General features: G+C 30.1%; 1 protein-coding gene and 1 pseudogene across 1 annotated transcript; both read right to left on the bottom strand.

Moving 5' to 3' along the window:
* Positions 1-2585: 2585 nt before the first annotated feature.
* LOC113552217 lies at positions 2586-4150 on the bottom strand (annotated as a pseudogene).
* Positions 4151-18192: 14042 nt separating this feature from the next.
* Positions 18193-22509, bottom strand: LOC113550217. Its single transcript, XM_026951928.1, has 3 exons — positions 22425-22509; positions 20921-21039; positions 18193-18450 (listed from the first exon to the last, which is right to left on the bottom strand). Exons 1-3 carry the CDS (start codon positions 22507-22509, stop codon positions 18193-18195), a joined length of 462 nt encoding a protein of 153 aa, XP_026807729.1.
* Positions 22510-23078: the final 569 nt, after the last annotated feature.

The raw sequence follows: 23078 nt of genomic DNA, 5'->3' as shown, positions 1-23078 counted from the left end.
GCGTATTTCGCGAGAGACAGCAGCAACTTTACGATCACGACTTTACGACCGCAATTGTAACGCTACGGGCAGGCGCGCCCGGGAAAACGATGTCTTTCGGTCGGCGTTCAACACGACATTAAACGTCCAATATGCGTACGTTCGGTTTTATATTAAATAAATATAAAATACCGCGGGCGTTCTGTTTTTATAACAGGCGCCGATTCGTTTTTTTCTAAATAATACCTGAGAGATGAAAAACTATGTTCAACCGTAATGATGCGTGTTTTTTTAATATAAATATATCTTTATTCGGTTGGGGGGGAGTTCAGGAAAAATCAGCATGTCTTTGGAGGTGCAGTTCTTTACATTAATGGGATAAAATATATCTCGCAATACTATGGAATTTCTACAATTACCTCTCTTCAGAAATGATGCGCGTCTTCGTTTTTTTTTAAAACCGAAACAAATAATATTGATAACATGAAACTAAAGAAAAAGCAATTTACAAAAACTTTAATATTTTTCGGTGTTGAAATTAATATTATTTTTTATCTTGAAATCTTATCAACCTATATACACGATAAAATATGATATAATATTATAAATGCATAATAATATAAAGAAGATATTATTTCCAATGAATGATTTGGAGTGTGTCTGGAAAACTCGAATAATAATTATTTTGAATAAGTCAAGAGGAAATAATAATTGCAGATAATGTGATGATAGACAAAATAAATTTATGGAGAGAGGGCTTATTAATTGTACCTATCACGATTTTAATTCATTCAATTAAATAATTTGTCCCGGAGAAAAATTAATATGAATTAGAAAAAAAGATACTATAAGAATTACATTTCTTAATTTCCTACATTATACGGTATGTCATAAAATTCAACATCAAGTTGGACATCACTAATTGCCCAAATATGCGCGTTACTGTGTTATACTTTCAAAACATATCATTCAAATTCTATTGAAAATCTAAAACCACCAAAAGGAGAAGATAAGTAAAGTGATAATAGTAAGAATAATGTAAGTCGCGTACTCGCGCAGTAAGGATATTTTTACAAATACGAATACGTAAAAAGGCTACTGCAGCTCGTGGTTACTGCTTATTATACGCGTTTACGCAGGTTTTCCATGTTAATTTGCCCAAATATTTGTTTAGCATGCAATCATGTCACGTTGTTTTTTCTCGGTTTGATTTACACAGTCGAATCGATAACTCGACGGGCGGTAAACATAGCGTCCGTGTTTATATGGAAGCATTAATAACAACCTTAATAATAGCAATAATACATATCGTTATGCGTTAGTATTGCGCCTAGTACGTAAGTTGACGAATTATCTATAGTATTTATGCGCGTCCGGTTTTTAATGATGATCTCGCAGGTTGTTCCACGCTGGGCAAATCACGCACGAACGTCTATACGCGTAAGTGAAATATGATTATAAAATCTTTTGGTGAGTCGGATTATAGGCATGACTTAGAGAAAAAATTTGTGTGGGGGATGTTTGTATAGAAGATAATGTGCTATAACACGCACAGCACAACAAAACAAAATAAATGTGATAAATGATTCTAGTTATTATGATGTACGAAATAAATAAAAATTAAAAAATTAAAAAATATATAGAATAACAGTTTTAGTCAATTTAAGTTTTTAATAATATAAAAATATTGGAAAATCTTAAATTGAAAATTGACTTATGGCTAATATACCATGTGCATAATACATATTATATAGGTATACTATTATTATTTCGTATTTTGGCGATACTCGTAGATAGGATAGTAAAATTTCAAATTATAATTGACATTTTTTGTTAAATTCGGAGATGAACCATTAACAAACACAGTGCACAATAAATTACCATCATTCAATTCTACTAAGAAAAAATAGCCAATTATTATGTATTTATAAGTACTTTTCACAAACTACACAAATCTATTATAGTTACATTATTATAGGGCAATGTCAAAGACATCATACAATTAACTCAGGCATTAGGTTATTCATTTTTTTTTTTAATTTGGAAAAATTAAATAGAATTGGCTTTAAATATTAGATTTAATAAAAAACCAAATTACCTCAAACAACTCTTTTTTATTTTAAAACAATACCTAGGTAATTTTTGATATAATACACAAATCAATTATGTTTTCATAAAACTGACACAGTACATCGTGACTTGGGCATTTTGGCGCGGGGATATCTTGGCGCTGCGTGTTATTAATATACAATTTTTAGAAAAATACAATTTTAAAAACACAAAATAAATAATATTATATTAGTATCATACTATAATTAAGTATACATCCATAAAGTTTTATAAATATAAATGTAAATTCGTGTATTTAATAATACATGGTTTTATGGTTAATTATTTTTAAAAACGTTATAATAATGTAAAATGTATGTTTTAGGTAAAATTAATTTAAAAAAAATGAATGAATAATATTGTAAATAAAATGTTAATAATATTAAATTTAAATTTATTTTAAAAAAATACTACGTGGGATTCTCTTTAAAAGCAATTGCTTACATTATATTCACTTAGTATTTTATATAATCGACGATTTAGGTCAGTATATTTTTTTATTTTTTAGAAGGAATCCCTCCAGCAGTTAGTTGCGCTATAAAAACATCGTGGCCTGTTTGAACCCTTCTCGAGCAATTTATAAATGTCCAAATTGTTGGCCACACACTCCCATTTCAATATTTAATCTTCTATTTGCTGCCTCAGCATGATTATTCGTCCCATTTTTAGAATTTAAGACTCTATCATATAAATTCCAAATTTCTGGAGGGAAACGCGCATTTCTTCTTCCCCGACCATAATGGTTAGTTGAACCTATATAATTATCTTCGAACCATTCTAATAAATTATTTAGTTCCTCGTCAAGATTTTGAGCCAATAAATCAACTGCATAATCAAGGTCTTCTAATCTTACAAAACCTAATAAAATTATTATTTTAACTGATATAGAAAAATCAGCGTCATTATTGTATCGATTTGTAAGATTTAATACACCAACTTGTTTTTTTTTAATTTTTCGACAAATGAGTTAAACATCCATATATTTTAACATCAGGAAATGATTTTTTTTATTGATTTTATGGCCGCTTGTTCGAAATCACACATAATAATAATATTCTTTATACAAAAAAAAATGCCACGCCGAAATAGCCAGCGCCGATACGTCTTTACGCCAAAAATGTCCAAGATCCACCCATCCAACGTTAAAAACTAAACCGTACATGAATCATATTTCAAAAATTTAGATTCTCCTTCTCATTTGTAATGTTAATTCTTATATACTCACTTTTTTAATTTAAAAAAAAGTCATCTGGATTATATGATTTAAAATCGTTTCACAAACGAAGTTAAGTTTTTTTTAAGATTTCATTGTGAAATCTACTGCCCTACAAAATGTGGATAATTTACTATTGATATATGCATATATACAGTTCCAACAACCCACCACACATCATATACATTATTTTAGTACACCATCACCCATCACTGTAGTTTATATATACCCAACGCGGCGATAGTGTGAAGAACTTTCGGTCGTTCGCGGCAAAAATTAATAACAAACAATAAATATTAACAACACTTGCCAATGGGTATCAACATTACGTTGACAAGCGTTTATTAACACGCCGTTCGTTTGTGCATAATATAATAATAATAATAATAATATACGTGTGTACGTATTATAATATACATCACACCGCTCCACGAGACGACAAGCTACAGGTACTTATATAGGTGCCGTTTTTCGGACATGAAGATGGCCACTTTCTTATAACGAGAACCTCCTACGACCGGTTCCCTTTGGTCTAATCGAAATACGTGCATACACGTCGGACACGGGGCGGCATTCGTCTTAATAATAGCTAGGTATATATATATATATATATATATAGATATAGGTATATATTATTATAATAACACACGAATATATATATATATATATATATATATACACATACACACACACACCGCACCACGAGTCGCTGTCCGCCTTTTCTTCGTCTATTCTATTACTTTTTCCAACTAGACGTATAATATTTTTGCTCCAAAGACTTGTTTTATATTATGCAAATATACGTTGTTTTGTTCTCAACGCGTAAAATTAATTACATCGTTTACACATGATTACACGCATTCTCTGTCACTCTCTCACTCTCTCTCTACACCGCGTTCTGGTTGTATGCGCACCGTCCGTCCGATAAAATATTATATTATACAAGATGCGTGCGGCGAAACGGCCGTTGACGGCTACGAATCAACAGCTATCCCAGTCGGTCAATTTCTAACACGCCGTAAATTACGTGCATCCGTTATCAATGCCGCCGCCGTAGCCGCTACCGCTACAGAAGTGATTATTATCGATCGAACGCCTTAAATTCCAAAACGATTATTAGCTTCTGGCTGAGCCGCTGCATCGCAGTCGATTAAAAATATTACGTATAGCATCATAATAGTTACCCAGCCTCCCTCTGACACTATATAATAATATAATATTATAATAGCTTCGTGTACACATGTAAAATAATATATATTTATTATATGTACAAAATGCCAACAGGGCCTCAAGGGTTATTTTTTGATGATTATTATGAGATCGAAAAACAAGACGATTGGATTTTAACCGGAGAAGGTCCATTTACATTAACAAATGAGGATTTTTTTTTAATGCTCACCTATACACGTATGATCCGTTTATACAAACTACCACTATAGGTTTAAAAATTACTGGCGTGTATAATTATTTGATTATCGAGAAAATACACGTTTATATAAGTATACCTACGACCTACGTGTCACAATATTTGTGGCAATCGAACCAAGTAGTGTTGTGCACACGAGTACACGAATTCAATTCATTCAAGTAAATTGGAAATCGGAAAACCAATAGTCATTTTGATCTTAAAACCATTTTTAATTTACTTATAATAAAAAAAAATACCAAAAAATATATTATTACTAGTTGTGTGTTTAAATGAAATTTCTTAGTGGATTGATTTTGAATTAATATTGATATGGCTTGTGTTGATTAAATTCGTTTTTTTATTTTATGTTTTTTTTAAATAATCTCTCTTTGGAGTTTCATCGATGGATGATAATCTTCACACATGCGAAACATACAAATTATTACCATAATGTTTTCACAGAAAATGCTTGTCATACGAATACATTTCTGTACAAATTCTACATTTTTATTTCTAAACATAACAATTTATATTCTAAATGTTAAATGAAAGACTATATTAATTTGTGTAAATATTTTTTTTTTTTGCAAATCTGTTACCATTAGGGAAAGTACAAATCACCGAAAGATAAAAATAAATTTGTTTAATAAAGAAAATAATTTATTTTATGTAATAGGTATTATTAAAATTAATTTTGTTTATATATATTATTGTAATTACATTGACAAAATAAGTGCCTCACACTTCATGAATCATTAGTATTCATCATAGTAATTGTCAATCAAACCTACAGATTCAATAAGAGTATGTCTTACTCTCAAGTCTCTTAGAAATTGGGAAGTTATATTACTGAGTTATTGCGAGTTTTGTATTCACTCAAACGATATGTTAAAACATTTGTTTACACGAAAAAAATAGATCATTATGCTGTGCACAAATATAAAAATTAAAATATTTAAATATTAAAATTTAACATAATATTTTATATGTTAGGTATATATTTTTCTAAATTAAAAAAGTTGATTAGGGATTACCGGAATACTGGTTAATTACACTGTATAAAGCCACAAAATATAGTAAACACTAAACACAAGTCCCATCAGTTACCTATAAAAAAATCTTATACTCGTAAATGTGATATATAACGGTGACTATATTATATCATTATTATATTATAAAATTTTAATATATAATAATAATAATCTGATTGTACATTAATATATTTTTATTATTTAGGGTGTTTTACGTTTTGATGCATCCTTGCGTGTTCATGACGGTAAAAATATGAAATGTACCTAGCTGCAGGTAGATATATTATAGCATCAGCCGAATCCGGAACGATTATTATTTATTAATTTATTTTAGATCCCGTCCCGCGTATATATACAAGATTCGAAAAGTAAGTCTTCGGCGGCGGCGCGCACGGTACACAATATAATATTGTATGTTAGACATGCGTACGAGATACGCGTATAAATACTCAGGTATTTGATGATCGTTTTAGGTGTCGCCCGGGAGTAAAAAACAATAAATAAACCGGTGTTATGTTGTTCCAATCTCTTTTCTTCGGCATGGCTCTAGACACTGCCGTATAGCCGCATTTTTCTATCTCTTTGGTCGTTGCCTGATATACGACTCATTAATTTACGCATCGGGAACGATAATTCCTCCGAAGAACCGAGGTGTGGCGCGAAGGCGCACGCGCGCGTCGTAATTAGAATCGACGATTGACCCATAACTCTTCGCCGCGATTCCGCCCTCGGTGCCGCGGATATATTCGGATATACGATCGTATTATATTAGGTACCTATATCGTGGTATTATTTTCATTTCGGTCGCATGGAGACGAGCAAATTCGAATAAATCTTTGCGGACGAGTCGCGCTAACGTGCCTGTTGTATAGGTATAGGTACGCATAATGAATAAATACCGGCACAATATTAGTATTATTATGTATATAATATATTAAAATGTAAAAGAGCATATCGCGATATTTCACCTACCGCGTGAGTACACCTATACAATAATATTATACAATCCGTCGTCGTTACGCCCCCCGAGGGTGGACGATTCGATCCGGTGGTCCGGGTGGAGTGGTGATGAGAGTCCCGTGCGATTATTATTATTATAATAACGCGCGTTTTGTTTACAACGGGTCTTAAGTCGGTCGGATGGATACTTAATTACATCGGATGAAATTACTATTGCGTTATTTATAATACGCATATTATATATTAGATGTAATAATTTAATAAACACGACTATATTACACTATGATATACGAACGGTTCCGAGGTGTCATTGCGCGTGTTGGGCGTATGTTTTATGATTCGGACGAGGTCGATTTCCGCGCAAGCGCATACACAATGCAACATACTCGTGAGAATATTAAATTTCAATATAATATAATAAAAACGTAAATAATCATTATTTATTTTCTGCTTTCCTCCGATCAACAGGGTCGTATTATACCACTCAACGGTCATCAATATTATTAATTCAGTGGTATAATTCACGAAACTTTCAAAAGTAAAATTGATTTAAGGCGCGAGAAAATAGAATATTTTACTAGAATGTACAATTAATACGTATGTATTGGTTTTAGTGAAACGGATTGAATTACGATAATAATGACCTAAAGCTACACAAATGTTAAAACCATATCTGCACGGTACGTTGTCGTTTGGTTGACATTTTTTCATCAACCATCGCCTAACCGCGTGCGTTACAAATGCTATGAACACAAAAATCTATTCTCGTTGTTTTTAAAACAAAATACAAACATAAAATTAAATTAAATATCTGATTTAAGTACACCTAATTAACGAAACAGTCGTAGGCATACTGACTGAATACTTATTTATTACCTATTCCATTTCATATGGTTGACAATGTTTATATGTGTATGACTATGTGACTATGTTATCGTCTCGAAGAGCCAACTATTAAAGTTTAAATTGTATTTTCATGCATTGTGCAATGTCGTATTCCAACATATATTTTTCAGAGTGTAATGTATAAAAATAAATTTTTAGTCAAAATCTCGTTTAGCAATAATTTTACGATAACTCACTCGTCTCGACGTATACGCGTAGTCCCGTTTAGTAATATCTGTCGACTCGAAGGATTTACAACAGCAGTGTCCTAATTGGCTTCTTTTTTTATTACTATTATTAATACTAGATAACTCTTACGCGCGTGCGTTCATCCGGTAGAAAATATTTACATAAAAAAATCTAAAGTCATTCAAAATAATTCAGACTTAAACTTATAAATATATGTATAGGTATGTATAAAAAATGTCGTCTCAGCTTAAAATCATCTAACATTATAATACACGTATATGATAATATTATACAGGCGTATAACATAATATTATTATAATGCAGCGCTGCAAGCTGCAACTATAGCTATAATGCGCTGATAAAAGTGTAAAACGCGTATTCAGCTGTCAAAACTATAACTTCCCGCTTCCGCTGTGAGCAATTCACGTTATCAAAATGCACCGATCAGTACATTATATTTATATATATATATATATTATGTTTTTTAAAGACAATGTAGAAAATACGAACATTTTATGTACATTCATTAGGAATTTCGTAAAATATTCTACATTTTTGGGCAGTAAGAATAATAATCATTTAAACATTTTCGATAATGCACAGGATATATTTTATGCGGCTAATGTAAATTTTTAAAAAAATATTCATTTTTTATTTAAGTTTATAACTTTTTATAGTTAATGCATATAGAATATAGCAATAAAAAATAATGGTCGCCTAATTTTGATTAAGTATATCGACTATCGAGGTAATAAAGATAGTAAGCGCACAAGATAATAACTCTAATATTATGATGTAATGATACAACAGCTTTTATAGTCTTGACATTTTCAAATTTCTAAAAAATAAACTGTTAATCCGTTAATTTTGTTCGGGTCATACCTAAGTGGTTAGATATACCTGTATGCTTAGAAGTTATGTAATCATGCAATACAACTCAAAAATGGTTCACAGAATAGTTACAGTGACACAAGTATCAATCTCGAGTGCACATTTATTTCCATAACTGAATGTACTTCAATTAAATGTTTGTGAATAATGTAGAATTGTATAACGTTATAAACAAAGTGCAAAGTTGTTTGAGAACTTTTTGTATCAACATTGTATGGATGTAATATGTAATCCGTGCTGCAATAAATAATAAATTATAAAAAAAAATATAAAATCGTTCTTTTTGATAATGTCTTAATTGCTCGCCTTGCACTTTCATTGATTAAAAAATAAAGTATCAAATTTAACTTAAAATATTATTTGATAGCACAGAATAATATAAATACGGTCATATTATTGTACATTGAAATCCCGAGTACCAATAATGTCTTTCTATATATAATATAATCTGTGTATAGCTCTGTAGTATACCTTACACTTTTACACATGTTTTTTCATGTTTATAAGGAGCGGGTAGGATGCGCTGTCATTTTACATCAATTTGTGTCGTCGTTATTATTATTATCGGCTTCAGTCAATATTATAACATGTTTATACAAAAACATGCGTTTCGTAACTTGAACACATTTTGGGTGTAACTTTTACAATGCGTGCATACTAATTAACGGTAACAACATTACGGACGAGCGCGCGATGTGTTTATTTATTACCGAAACGTTTAATATTGTTATATACACGTGTAAGAACATGTTATCTCTATTTTTAACCCAATTTTATTAAAATTATTATTATTTGAACGTATGTTTTAGGGAGCCCGGGGGATGGGAATAAAGACGGGCGGGCGCTTTATCCACTGTATAGATTAAAATCTAAATTGGTCGATCGACGTGAATATGATTGTGGATGATTTGTTGCTTGTAAAAAAAAAAAAACAGTAAACTATTCAAAAATTATACTTCGTGCCGAGAGTGGGGACATTAACCTCGGATGGAACATTAGATACTATCAATGTACAAGTGAATAGTAATAGAAAGTAAATACATTTTTTCCTAGTTAAGTGATCGCACAAAAAAAAATTTAATGTGTTCTGTTTAAATAATCATTTTGTTGTACGCGCATTATAATTTATAAGTGTAGGAAAACATTTATAATTTACATGATAATTATCAAGTATTCATATAATATAATAGCATTATAATTAAACATTAAACAACTCAGTATAGTCAAAATAAATAAAATCTAAATATATTTTAAAAACTAATACATACTTTTAAATTATTTAAATTAAGATGATGCTATTCTACGATAGTTGTTAAAAGAAATGGACATTTTCCAATAGCTTCAAAACATTAAAATCGGTAACCAAAAACAATATTCATTACTGTTGACTGGTTATTTATAAAATATTTAGTAATATTTGTAGATATGAATGATATTATGTTAGTATATGATACCTTTGTATTTTTCAATTGAACAAACGGGTGTTATAAATCAAAAAATATATTTTTCGTTGCGATCGGTTTTAGTAAAACTAACTAAGCGGCAAACGCTTCTGTAGTAGACCACGGGCGCTATTTCTAAAATACATTTAATATTATTGCGGACAGTAGTGCAATAAATTTTGACTAACATTATATTATAACTTCCGTAGGTATCTTAATTATTTTTGTAATACTTTTGAAGTGAATTTAATATCTACTAAGTTAATTTGCCGGAGGACGTATCGGTTCAATAATAACTCGCTCAAAATAATATTGTAAAAATAATTTTTAATTTTAATAAAAACTAGTCCATAATATAATATGTGTCAACATAAAGAAAACTAATATAATCTAACTATTAATAATTTGTGCATCAAACAATCAGCAAAAGACAACGTTTGTTAACGCAGAGTTTGTATTGTTTGTAAAGTTTCGAGGCACTTTTCGTGGTATGTTTTCAATAAAGACTATTCGAAAAATTACATGCTTTTACTGCTTTTAGAATAAAATTTTCTGTCAATGAAAATTAACTAACATATATATTATAATGAATACCTAAAATGCGCCAGTTCCAAAATAGGTACTTTAAATATTTTAAACCATATATAGGACATAGGTTATAACTTTATAATTGTTATATATATTATACGTATAATACGGGTATACATTTATTATTATACTGAAATTTAGCAAATCATTTTCTTTGTACACATATAGATTATTTGATATAATATAAGTGACGCCAAAACCATAACTCATACTGGTATAATTATGAGTGAATAAAAAAATTTCAAATGCCTACCATTATATATAAACGACGGATATATAATATGCTGTTCCAAAAAACGAGATTACGGTGAATAAAGTACACAAATCAACAGGTATTTTATTTATTTCGTTCGAGGCGAAATCGGAAATCGTATTATTATAAACATTAACACCAAGACACATGCGGTGAGATATTATATATTATTATATTATACTTTGTAGGTAGTGTGTATAGTTGGAATTTAACCACCGACGCCGTCACATGACGACGTATCGTGGCTGATGGCTAAAACAAATTTTGTACTCGACACCATGAAAAACCGATTATTTACCGCGTATAGCGGTTTCACGCCTCTCCGCGCGCCTTCGGTCCGATATTTCGGTTCTTTTCAGAAACCCCGCTAACCAGAGACCGCGCAGTGTAATATGGTCAGAGAAAGAAAAAGAAAGAGTGTGTTTGTGTTTGAGCGAGAGACTGTATACACGGAGACTATTTGAAAATTATCAAAAAAGAAAAAAAAGATCGAAGAGAAACGAAAAAGTAGTTTTCGAGCATAAATCACGAGACTCTGAGGCGACGGGTAATTCAAAATAGCAACTTGTGTAATATTATAACAACGATAATCATTACCTTATAGGTACAGTTTTACACCTCCGAGACCGACGGACGAGGTACAAAGAGGATTCATTACGTATACGTGTAAGCGAGTGTGTGTGTGTATGTATATATATATGATATAACGGTGGACGTCATCGTCTATTTATTTATAACCGTTGACGTCTGATTATCATACTAAGCACCTAAGACCTCCTCTCAACCCTCCTATCGCCTATACACTGCACGTGGCGATAATAATATCATCTACCTATTATTATAATATTATAACATTATGGTAGTTTTGTATTACGCTAGTGCGATATCGGTGGCCGAGCACGAGCTTCACGTCCAAAATCGATTTCTGTGTTGTCCGTATATGAAAGGATAAAAAAACAAATAAATAAATAAACTCTATAACACACGCGTATATTTGTGCGCGCTTGTATGTGTGTACACAATAGATACGCAGCAAAGCCACTCGGAACGAAAAGACATTATAAAAAAACCGCGCCGAAACCGTTTATCATTGTCGGCCAGGATAATCTAATACAACAATAATAATATTTGTTATTATTATCAAGCCGCCGCCTGCACACCAGCTGCCTTCTATATATAATATACCACAATACAATAATATTATATCATATTATGAACGCATACATAACACAGATTTACGTCACTGTACACACTTCATACATAGGCGTATACAGTCGTTGTGACAGCTTTAGTTAGTAGTCTCTTACTATTATTACTTTTTATATTATATCGTATTTATTTTTAAACGCGTACTATGATGAAATCTGAGGCTGCTCGGTATTTAAATTTGACTACCAACCAGCTTGTGCACTGATGCCAGTAATACTGCATGTATATACGCGTACATGAAGTTGGCCCTATCAGTTTGGCGTAGCCACTCAAAACCTTCACCTGCAATCGAGTTAATTGCAAAAATTTGTAAGTTCATTTTCAGAATTCGAGAGCTAGCTGTTTACGAATTTTGGACAAACCAAGAATGGGTGGGTAAACTTTACGTAGTCCCCACATGTCGTTTTAAAATTTCAAAATATATACCAAAAGATGTGTCGAAATTTGAGAGAATTTACGAGTCGCCCTTTTTTTCACCAAATATATTTCTATAGTTTCATCATTGAAATTAAAATTTGCTTTTTGCATTCATTTTGCAGATATTATACTTTATTTTAGCGCACCAGTCTTTGATTTTTCTGGTAACACTTTCAAAAACATTATACGTTTTTACACACAAAGTTATAATAAATTTTGTACACAGCGGAACAAAATATAGTTGGTATGATGATGAAATAGAACTAAAATTAAAATTGTTGTTATCTTTGTTGTGAAATTATTATATGCGATACGGCGAAGAAAATGTACATCTTATTACGAAATTTTATAATATTTTCAATATTGTGAGAAACTAAAGGCAAGTTTCCACTATACACGCTGAATCATCATACCTATTCAACATAAAAAAAAGGTTTTTGAAATTAATTTTCTCAGTTTTTTTACTATAAATTCCAATGGGAAGTCACCGTGTTCTATATTCGGCGTTGTCATTGAGTAGACCATTGCTCTGGTACACTGTATCTGTTTCTATGTTATTGCCTTATTGGTGATAACGTGTTTCTCATCACCGGTATCAAAACTATATAATAATCTATACGCGTAGATACGTACCTATACACACTACACGAATCTCTAAATCAAAGCAATATAATAATAATATCAATGTTTTAGCACCGACGCGACGATTCGCAGAACACCGTGAAATGTCACCACGATATTACTATACGTCGTTATATTTTTATATGCAGATATTATACACGACAAACGTATAATCATAATAAGTCGTAAAAAATCAATGGTAAGTAAATATGTAAAAAAAAATGCATTTAAATAATATGCATGTTTAGTTTTTATAGCCCTCGACAGACGTATTGGCAAGGTATCAGCGTTTTGATGAAAATTATAAAAACGATTCTGATACTTATTTTTATCAACATGCAGTTTTAGTGTTATTGGTGCTCCGACTGTAATATATAATCTAATAATCGTATAAATATTCAACGTTAATAATTTTGTTTATTGTCCGTCCGTTTGAATAAGTTATGAGTGCCGACAATTTTAGCATTCATTACTTAAATAGAATATATATACTTTGATAAGTATAAATATAAAAACCAATAATATTATTATTTTTTTTTTTTTTAGAACATTTAGTTACAGTTCGACAATTACAGATAGTGAAAGATATAATAATATAATAATATGAATTGAAAACCTGTAAGGTACAATAGTTACATTACATATTCGGCGATTAAAATTATTTTAGTTTAGAACAGCTGTAAGGAGCAATAATATTATTAAAACATTATATCATAATTTGTCTTATAAATTCATTTTTTACAAATTCATTTCTCCGTTGTTTAAATTTAGACTTTTAGTACAGGCCAGTGTCAGGTTTTATTATTGTAGTTATTAGGTACTACCTACCTACTAATAAAATGTAATAATGTAATAATTTTTTATAATAGTTATTTTTTATTATGATTGCGCAATATTACATTTGATCAATAATAAAATAAATATTTCCAATTGATCGTGTCATGAAATTTTATTACATTTGTTTTATTAATGCCGCATTTGATAAACTATTAAAAAAAAAAAATACAACGAAAATGCAAAAATACATTAGACCAAATCAAAAAGCATTAATAGGACCGGATGCGACCCACGGTTATTGTATTGTATATTATACTATATCAGACGTATTAATATGTATGAATAGTTTATACGCTTGACTCTCAGCTTGACAATTTGACATATTATACAGTACCGTCAGTACCCACGAACGACTACAAATTAAAATAGAAGTAATCTCTCTAGATTTACTTTGACAAAATCTTACTAAGTGAAAATTCATATTATACAATAATAACTCATAGAATAAAATAGATACAATATTTGCATTTAAACGTTCAATGATACCTATAATTCAGTCATTGATTATTTGCTATATGCCTATATACTCACTATTATTTCGAGTAATTTATAATCAATGATGGTAACATTGTTTTGAAATTAAATTTATAATACCGCGTTCAAACTTATATTTATACATACTTACTTATTGCGTCTAAACATAAATATACTACTAAGGGCAATAGTATATAAGTAAATTTAAGATTTAAAAATAACACATATTATATACCGCGCAATCGTCTATTAATTACATCATGAAACTTATATGTATACATAATATCATAAATAGTTAACCGTGTTATATGATCGAAAATCATACATGTATAATATATAATAAATTACGTATGTATTAACTTGTAAATTTTTAATTTTAATATTTTTACTTGACCGTATTAGATTACACAAATGAAATCATAAATAATAAATATATTATGTACAATATACGCGCGACCGAGTAGTTATTCTGATTCAGCGATACCGCCGCACGTATATACATCGAACTATATAATAGGTATGTATAATACAACCACACATGTTCCCGATATAAAGAAGGGCTTAGAAAATCACAATATAAATCATTACGATATATTCTATTAAAAATAGTGCGTACAAAATGTGAATGCACGGGTGTGTGTGTGTGTGTGTGTGTGTGTGTGTGTGTGTTTGTGTGTTCGTATCGAACATGAAATATCGTCGTCATTCGTACTCGGCTGAATATAAGTAGATATGATCTACATTGAAGTAACAGATACAATTTTCTCAACTCCGCTGAGCGTGCGCCACATATTATACAATAAATAAGAGTAACAACAAATAATACTTGTTGTAGGAACTTGGATTTATATCATTTAATGAAAACTTATTGGTTCAATAACAGGTAAACGATCAGATAGTTTCGTTGGACAGTAGTACTAAATCTCATACATAAAACTCTTTATAACGCCTAATGTATATTATATATATTATCATACGCGTGTGCGTATATTATATTATACATAATATATGCCTATATAGTGCAGTCAAGCGGACACTCGTGTTTTCCAATGGTATTAATCACGTCGTCGATCGGATGAATTATGGAACATTTTAGTTGAAAATATTTGCAATGTATATTTCACCACTGGTTGCAGTCTTGTATATGCACGGCAAATATTATTACCAATATTATAACGTGTGTGGGATACAATGAATAATTCTCAATTAAGACGCAACTGCATTTAATGTTATGTAGATATTGTAATGTCTTGTAAAAGCTGACGATTTAAAAATGTGTGTATCTACAACGCGTATAAAAAAAAATAAAATGAAAAAACATACAATTAAATACTGATCACAGCTACGATAATGCAGTTATAATATAATGTGCATTGTGCATAAGCAACATATAAATACATATGTATAGCTACATATAACATAATATGCATTTCTTATATAATCGATCAAATCGGTTATCTATATAGATCTCGTATATCAAATATATGCCTATATTTTCAATATATATTTTATACATAAGTTTTAAATCAAATTCCTTTAAATACTAGGAAAGTGTAATATAACATTTCAGCTATAACTTTATAGATATAGAGGGCTGTGCATTTACATATTGTATAATAATAATTTTATAAATAAATGTATACTTAAAATTGTTTACCAAAAATATAGAAAAACTAATAATTGTATCATATTAATATACTTATTAAAGTACCGAGTTATATTGAAATATGGTTTAGATGCCGTTAATTCGTGCGTTCAAGTCACCGAAATCGGAATTACACCTAAGTAATTAATAAAATAATAAATAATATTTTCCACTAACTCGAGATAAAAACACAAAATTGTCCATATTATTTATTCTTTTGAAACTAAAATAAAACCGTATAGGACTTGGAGGAAAATTATCGAGAGTGTAGCGACCGACGACTTTTACATATGCTAGATCGATACTGATTATATTGACCATCTAAACAGTATATAAAATCCCATACACTGTGTATTATAAACTTGTACGGGGGTATAAAGACCTATAGGGAGTATACTATAAGAGGGAGCTCATTACCTATGTATTTAATATTTATAGTTTGCACGTGGAAGGAGTACAACCCCAGTGAGTCGCTGGATCGTCGCAGATCTGGTATTTTTTTTTTTACAGGCTTGTTTATTGATTGATTCATTTGTTTGTTTATTTCTTCTCCGTCGGACCCATTAACGAGTCAATAGCTTTCCAACAGAGTCGGCGGTAATGTTATATTATATTCCGGAAGCGGTTTCACGCAGATACCGCGACCCGACCATGTATATATGTATACACACACATACACATAATATAATCTATTATAAAGTACACATAATATATACAAACAAGCCGTCAATTCGAGACACGGCGCAGTGTGTTTTGAAACACCCTAATCGCCGAGCACGATCTCGCGGCCGCGAGTTCTTCTTTTCACACGCGCGCGCGTGACGGCCGACGTGCATATAATAATGTGTGCTGCAGTTACCCGCGTGTACATAATACTGTAATATTATGTATAATACGTGTATTTAATATAGCGGGAGGTGACGCGATAATCGTTGGGACCCGTTTGAGACGATTTTACCGACGTCGTCGGGCAGACGGATATAACATTATATATACGCATACGCTAATGGCACTATACCTAATGCGTAATAATATTCAACATGCCTCTATACGCGGCCATATTATTTATAAATACATTTTTGTTCCTATACGTATACACATAGCGATATTATGTTATATTTTCTTTATTTTACACGTCTCACTGTCCATAATATAATGTTATATGTACACTGGCTAAATGCCTATATCGCGTACAGTTTTTATTTATATTATATACCTATACCTATACATATATATATGTACTATAATACGTTATTTTACGGACATCTCCCCGCGGTCGTGGGTGCTGCGGGTCCGCGCGTTTTAAGGGCGAGCGCCTCTAAAAGTGTGTATGTAGATATATATATATATAGCTGTCAAATTGTACGATCGCGCGCGCCGGTGTTTGATTTTCTCACGGCGTTTAACGCGCCGAAATTTACCGAGCGACAAGCGTGGGCGCATCTTAACTAGCACATATAAAAACATTAAAAACCCGTAATTATTATTATGTGTACACATAAATGTGGCATGTTTAATACGTGTTTGAAATTTCGATTTTTAATGACCGACGCTATTCTAATTGAGCGATCGGTTCGTGACAAGTATACGCGTATAGTATTCTGCTGCACCCTCGGCGATTGGCCAGTGTTTTTGAAGTGGGTTTTCGCATAAATTCACCTATTATATACCGGTTGATTTTTTTTTTACTTGTAAGATGGCAAAGGTTAGACAAAAGTTTTGCAAACCCTAAAAACATATTTATATATATAAAAAAAAAAATCTTTGATAAAAATTACAAATATCATCATTACATATTATTATAATATTGAACGGATCCCCACAGCCCACATCATCGTTATTCATTATTATGTACTCGTATTTAAAACATCAAGCACGTAAAATCGACAAATTTTGCCAAAAAGTCAATTTCTTAACTGTTTGATGAGTAAATTTTTATTCAAACAATGTCATTGGCAATATTATAACTATTCGTTTATTTGTATATAAAAATATAAATTATAACGTATAGAAATTCCTATACAGTAGTACTCAGGGCATCTTAAAAAAATATCCCGCGAGAGCTGCTCTCGGCCAGTGTGTCCCATCCGTCTGCATTGTTTATGACATTTGAGGCGGTGGTGATGTTGTCTTGAAACAAATCGATGTGTTGCTGTGAAATAGTCACAGAAACGTCAAATTGGTCGTTGCAGTTTGCGACACCGCTGCGTGCCATTTTGGTTGCATCAACGTGTCGCTGCGCTTTTTCCAGAACTCCAACCACTCGTTGATGCCATAAAATCATCGCCGTTTTCATACCCTTCGACAAATAACCGCAAACATAATATTTATATATATATATTTGTATTATGTATGAATGTATGATAGGTACAGATAAGAATGTAGCAATTATAATTGTATAATATGTAATATTGCATAGTTTAATTCATTTCCGAGTGTTTTCTGGTATACAGAGTGTCCCGTGAGGATTTATCCATTGCGATATATCCTGAAATAATGGAGATATCATAATTCTGGTTTTTTAATAAGATTCACAGGGACATCAACTACAAATATTTTATGTTTTAATTTATTTTTATGTTTTGGTAAAAAAGTTAAAAAAAATGTATTTTTAGTTAAAAAATGCGAATTATTTAATACGATAGTGCCATAGTGCGATAGTGGTATCATTGTATCAAACATGTGGCCCGCGTGCTCGTACGGCTGGCGAACGGGTTTTTTTCGAAACTAGAAAAAATATTAAAAATCAGGAAATTGATGAAATTAAAATGTTAAAACGTCAATATTTTCAGAAAAAAAAACTCTACAAAATGGCTATCTTCAATTTTTTTTTTTAAATAATTAAATAAAAAAATACATTTTTAACTTTTTTACCAAAACATAAAAATAAATTAAAACATGAAATATTTGTAGTTATTGTTTCTGGGAATCTTATTAAAAAACCAGAATTATGACATCACCATTATTTCAGAAAACATCGCAATGGGTAAATCCTCGCGCGACACTCTGCATATAATAAAGTCGCTAAAATCAAGATGAGTAATGTTTGATGTTACTTTTATGCATAAAATCTTGAACGGTCTTATGGACTGTTCTGAGTTATTACAAAAAAATAGTTTTAAGGTATTCCTCTTTAAAACTTCAGAATTAACCCATCTTTTTCAATATCTCATTCTAAAAACAACTATTTCACAAATAGTCCTGTGTGTCACATATCAACAACGTGTAATAAAATTCCTAATTTTGCTTTCCTTTTTCAATGTCTGTTCTAAGCTATAAAAACTTGTATTTATAATTTGAATATTAATGTTTAACTCATTCTCAATTATTTCAATTATTGTCTTCATGTGTTAATTTAACGATAATTTTAGTCTTTCAATATTGTACTCTTACCTTTTGTCCTTTGGACCTTGGAGTATTACATATTTATTTTATTATTTTAATTTAATTAATATCTATTATTATTATTATTATATATTGATAAGTGTAGATATATGATGATGTTTCTGGGGGATTTGACCGTTTTACTATTAAATTACATTAAAATATGTCATAATATATATTATCTTTTAGTCTCTAAATACAACACACATCATGTATAATAATATATAAAGTATAAGTAAGTCATATTATAGCAGAAAGACACGTTTACCAAATTGAGTACTCTCTCTCTCTCTCACTGTCCTCCAATCTATTAGTGTTATGATAAAATGTCAACGTGTAATAAATAAATAAATCTTGATATCATATAGGTACTTTATCAAAAATTATGTCTGGTGCGTATACATATAAAGAATAATATTTTACACGCGTATTTACTTTAAATTAATGTATGTGACATTTGCGAGAATTTCAAATAATTAAAAGAAGGAAATTATCAATTACCTACCATCTAAAATCAATAACTAATCAAACACATTTTACATTTTATAACCGATAAAAATATCAATTGAATAAAATATAGAGACTAAATATTCTTTGTTTTTTTTTTGTCAGTTCATTAGAAACAAAATGAATGAGAAATATAAATATCACGTTATTATACAGAAAAAATACCTATTATTATGTTCTTTATTTTACGTCATTACAATAATTGTATATATTTAAAAAAAACCTAAAACGGCTCGTTATAAAAATATCACATATAGATGTCATAACAAAATATTTATCTATTTTCATCCATATTCGGCTAAGGTAGCAACATTACGATGACGAAAATAGTATAATAATATCAATATTTATAGGAAAATACCTATTTGACCATTTTTATCGTATATAATATTATCGGCTAAGATAAATTGTTTATATAATTTATTGTTTTATCTTTTTATAAACAGAAAATATATTATAAATTGTAATAATTATCTTATTGCAATACATTTGTTGATTATTATAACTATCCCTCCATCGACTTCATCGATTTTATAATATGTATAGATACTAAGTTGATGTATAACCGAGTAAATACGTATATATTAAAAATAATATAATAACAATATCACAACTTGAGTTCGTCCGTGTGGTTAAAATGCAATGTAAGGTACATTTAGTTTTCGTCGATAATAATTTTTCTAAATAGGTAAAGTACAAATTTCAAAATATTTCAAAAATAATTATGAATTTAATAAATATTTTAAAATATTTGACATAATTCTATACATATATCTTACATATATCACACTCACATAAAATACCTAACAAACGTTAAAGTTTTCCATAATAATCGTATAGGTTTATGATGCAATACAATTATGTTAACGTTAACTTACAGTTAATTCGCTCAGAAATTTCTCTAGTGATTGCTTGTCGGTTGAAGTTTTTAATGTGGACCACTTGCGGATCATGCGGTTTTTAATCGCCAATTCTACATCTACGCAGATTCTTTCTCCTGTACAGTGTAGGAACAATAAACACACAAATACAGTTAAATTGATTTTAATAATATGAGTACTTAGTGGCATATTTACGGGGGGTCAAGGGGTACTGGACCCCCCCCCAGAACCTCTAAAAAAAAAACAAAAATTCTTACATATTTGCAAACCCCAATTTATGTAGGCACGCGCGGACGATGCAATCTTTCTCGTGACAAAATTATTTATATCAAATATAGCTTAAAATTAGCCAACGGACGCAGTTGAACGCTCAAAAACCCGCCACCACGCGTAACTAAACTTTTCCTTGTATTGCATGTATTACCACTTTATAAAATACCCGTATTAGATAAACATCAATAATTGTAAAAAAAAGACGCTTGGATTTTGAACTTTAAAATATAATAAAACAACTATTTTTTATTCTTATAATCTATTAAAAACTATTTCTTTATATCAGTATACCTATCTATATTATGTTGGATTTATTAGACTCTCCCCCCCCCAGCAAAAAATTGAAAATACGCCACTGAGTACTTACAATATACTATTTAATACTTGTTTAGTTTATTTCTTTTTATACCTTATCCCCTCTCCCCCAATGAGATTTATTAAGAAAACAACTAAATTTATAATCAATATCATAAAAATACTATTTAACAATTAAGCACTGTTACAATTACAGAGAACACTATGGACACAAAAAAATTACAGAACAAAATTACAAGAAACGTTTGAATATGATTTTTACCCATATTAAAGAAATTTGCTTCATGGTCTAGAAACAGTCAAAATCAAACTTAATCAATTTATTAAAAAAATTTTATTTGTATTTTTGATATATAATCGGGCATAAGTTAGGTATTACATTTATATTATTATAGTTTATTTATATCTTAATTGGTTGCAAGTTACAATTACAGCAATTAATAAAATAATAACTAAGTTATATATTTTAAAATTACAAATTTCTTACCTATTTTTGTTTATTTTTTCGAGAAAATAACGATAAAAAATCTATTTTAATATAATATTGACACAAAATATAAATAACATACTTGCACACAAACCAGTAAGTGCCTAACTTATACAATTAAGCACCAAAATTAAAAATCTCTTTTATATCATAAAAAATAAAAAAAAGTATTACATAGATCCATACACATTTTCATGGGATGGATACACCACCGGAGCCGGTTTGAATGTGAGCGACTAACATTAAACATTTCAAATTAATCAATAAGATTTAGGTAACATTTCGATAAAAGGGAGTAATACCTCACTTATTCCTCTTGGATACACAACTAGAGTTACCACTTACCATACTTGAAAAAGACGTAATATTTTAACTTTTAAATTAAATAATTAAAATTAAGTTATTTAGCGGCAGGCGAAAAATTACTTTTTTCTTTCTGCTGTTTTTCCGACTTGACAATTTCTATTGTCATTTCAACGATCCGTGAGTTTCGATTGTTGAAAAATAACATGTTTCTTATTTGGGAACTTAATAACTCACAAGTCTGATATAGTTCTTTGACGACTTTATTATAACGAAATAGCTCGTCCCTGTAAAATAAAAATCATTGTATGTAAGACCACGTAAATTGAAAAATATTTTTTCAAACACTATACAAGTCTGCTGTAACTATTACTATACGAGTATACTCAGTATAGGTTAGACTGTACAGTGGGCAAACAGAAAATGTTAAAGCAAACAAAATATGTCATCTAATGCGTGTATAACTACTATAAAAACGTTCTGGGCGCGTGCCAACAACTATCGCATGGTAATAAATACAATTATCTAAATAAAATAAAGTTTGTATACCGTTAATTAAATCGTTCAAAAATTTAATTGCAATTTGAAACACGCAAAAAAAATTAAAGCAAGATAACTATATAAACAGATTTATAACAAATCGGATAAATTTCGTAATAATTTATTGAACAAGACGCGATCAGATTCGCGCGTGCCAATGCCCAATATAATTTAGGTTCGAGGATAAATGTAGGTACCTACTACCTATTATACATTTATAAATCTTATATTATAATT

The sequence above is a fragment of the Rhopalosiphum maidis genome, chromosome 1 (genome assembly GCF_003676215.2).
Source record: "Rhopalosiphum maidis isolate BTI-1 chromosome 1, ASM367621v3, whole genome shotgun sequence".
Lineage (NCBI taxonomy): Eukaryota > Metazoa > Arthropoda > Insecta > Hemiptera > Aphididae > Rhopalosiphum > Rhopalosiphum maidis.
This window is presented reverse-complemented; position numbering and strand designations above follow the sequence as displayed.

What these genes read in the sequence shown, in the direction of transcription:
- LOC113550217 (XM_026951928.1), bottom strand. Translation starts at nt 22,509, where the DNA reads ATGTTATTTTTCAACAATCGAAACTCACGGATCGTTGAAATGACAATA. An exon ending in AAAACAGCAGAAAGAAAAAA is followed by an intron (nt 21,040 to 22,424) that starts GTAATTTTTCGC and finishes TACACTGTACAG; the next exon opens with GAGAAAGAATCTGCGTAGAT. An exon ending in AATTTCTGAGCGAATTAACT is followed by an intron (nt 18,451 to 20,920) that starts GTAAGTTAACGT and finishes TATTTGTCGAAG; the next exon opens with GGTATGAAAACGGCGATGAT.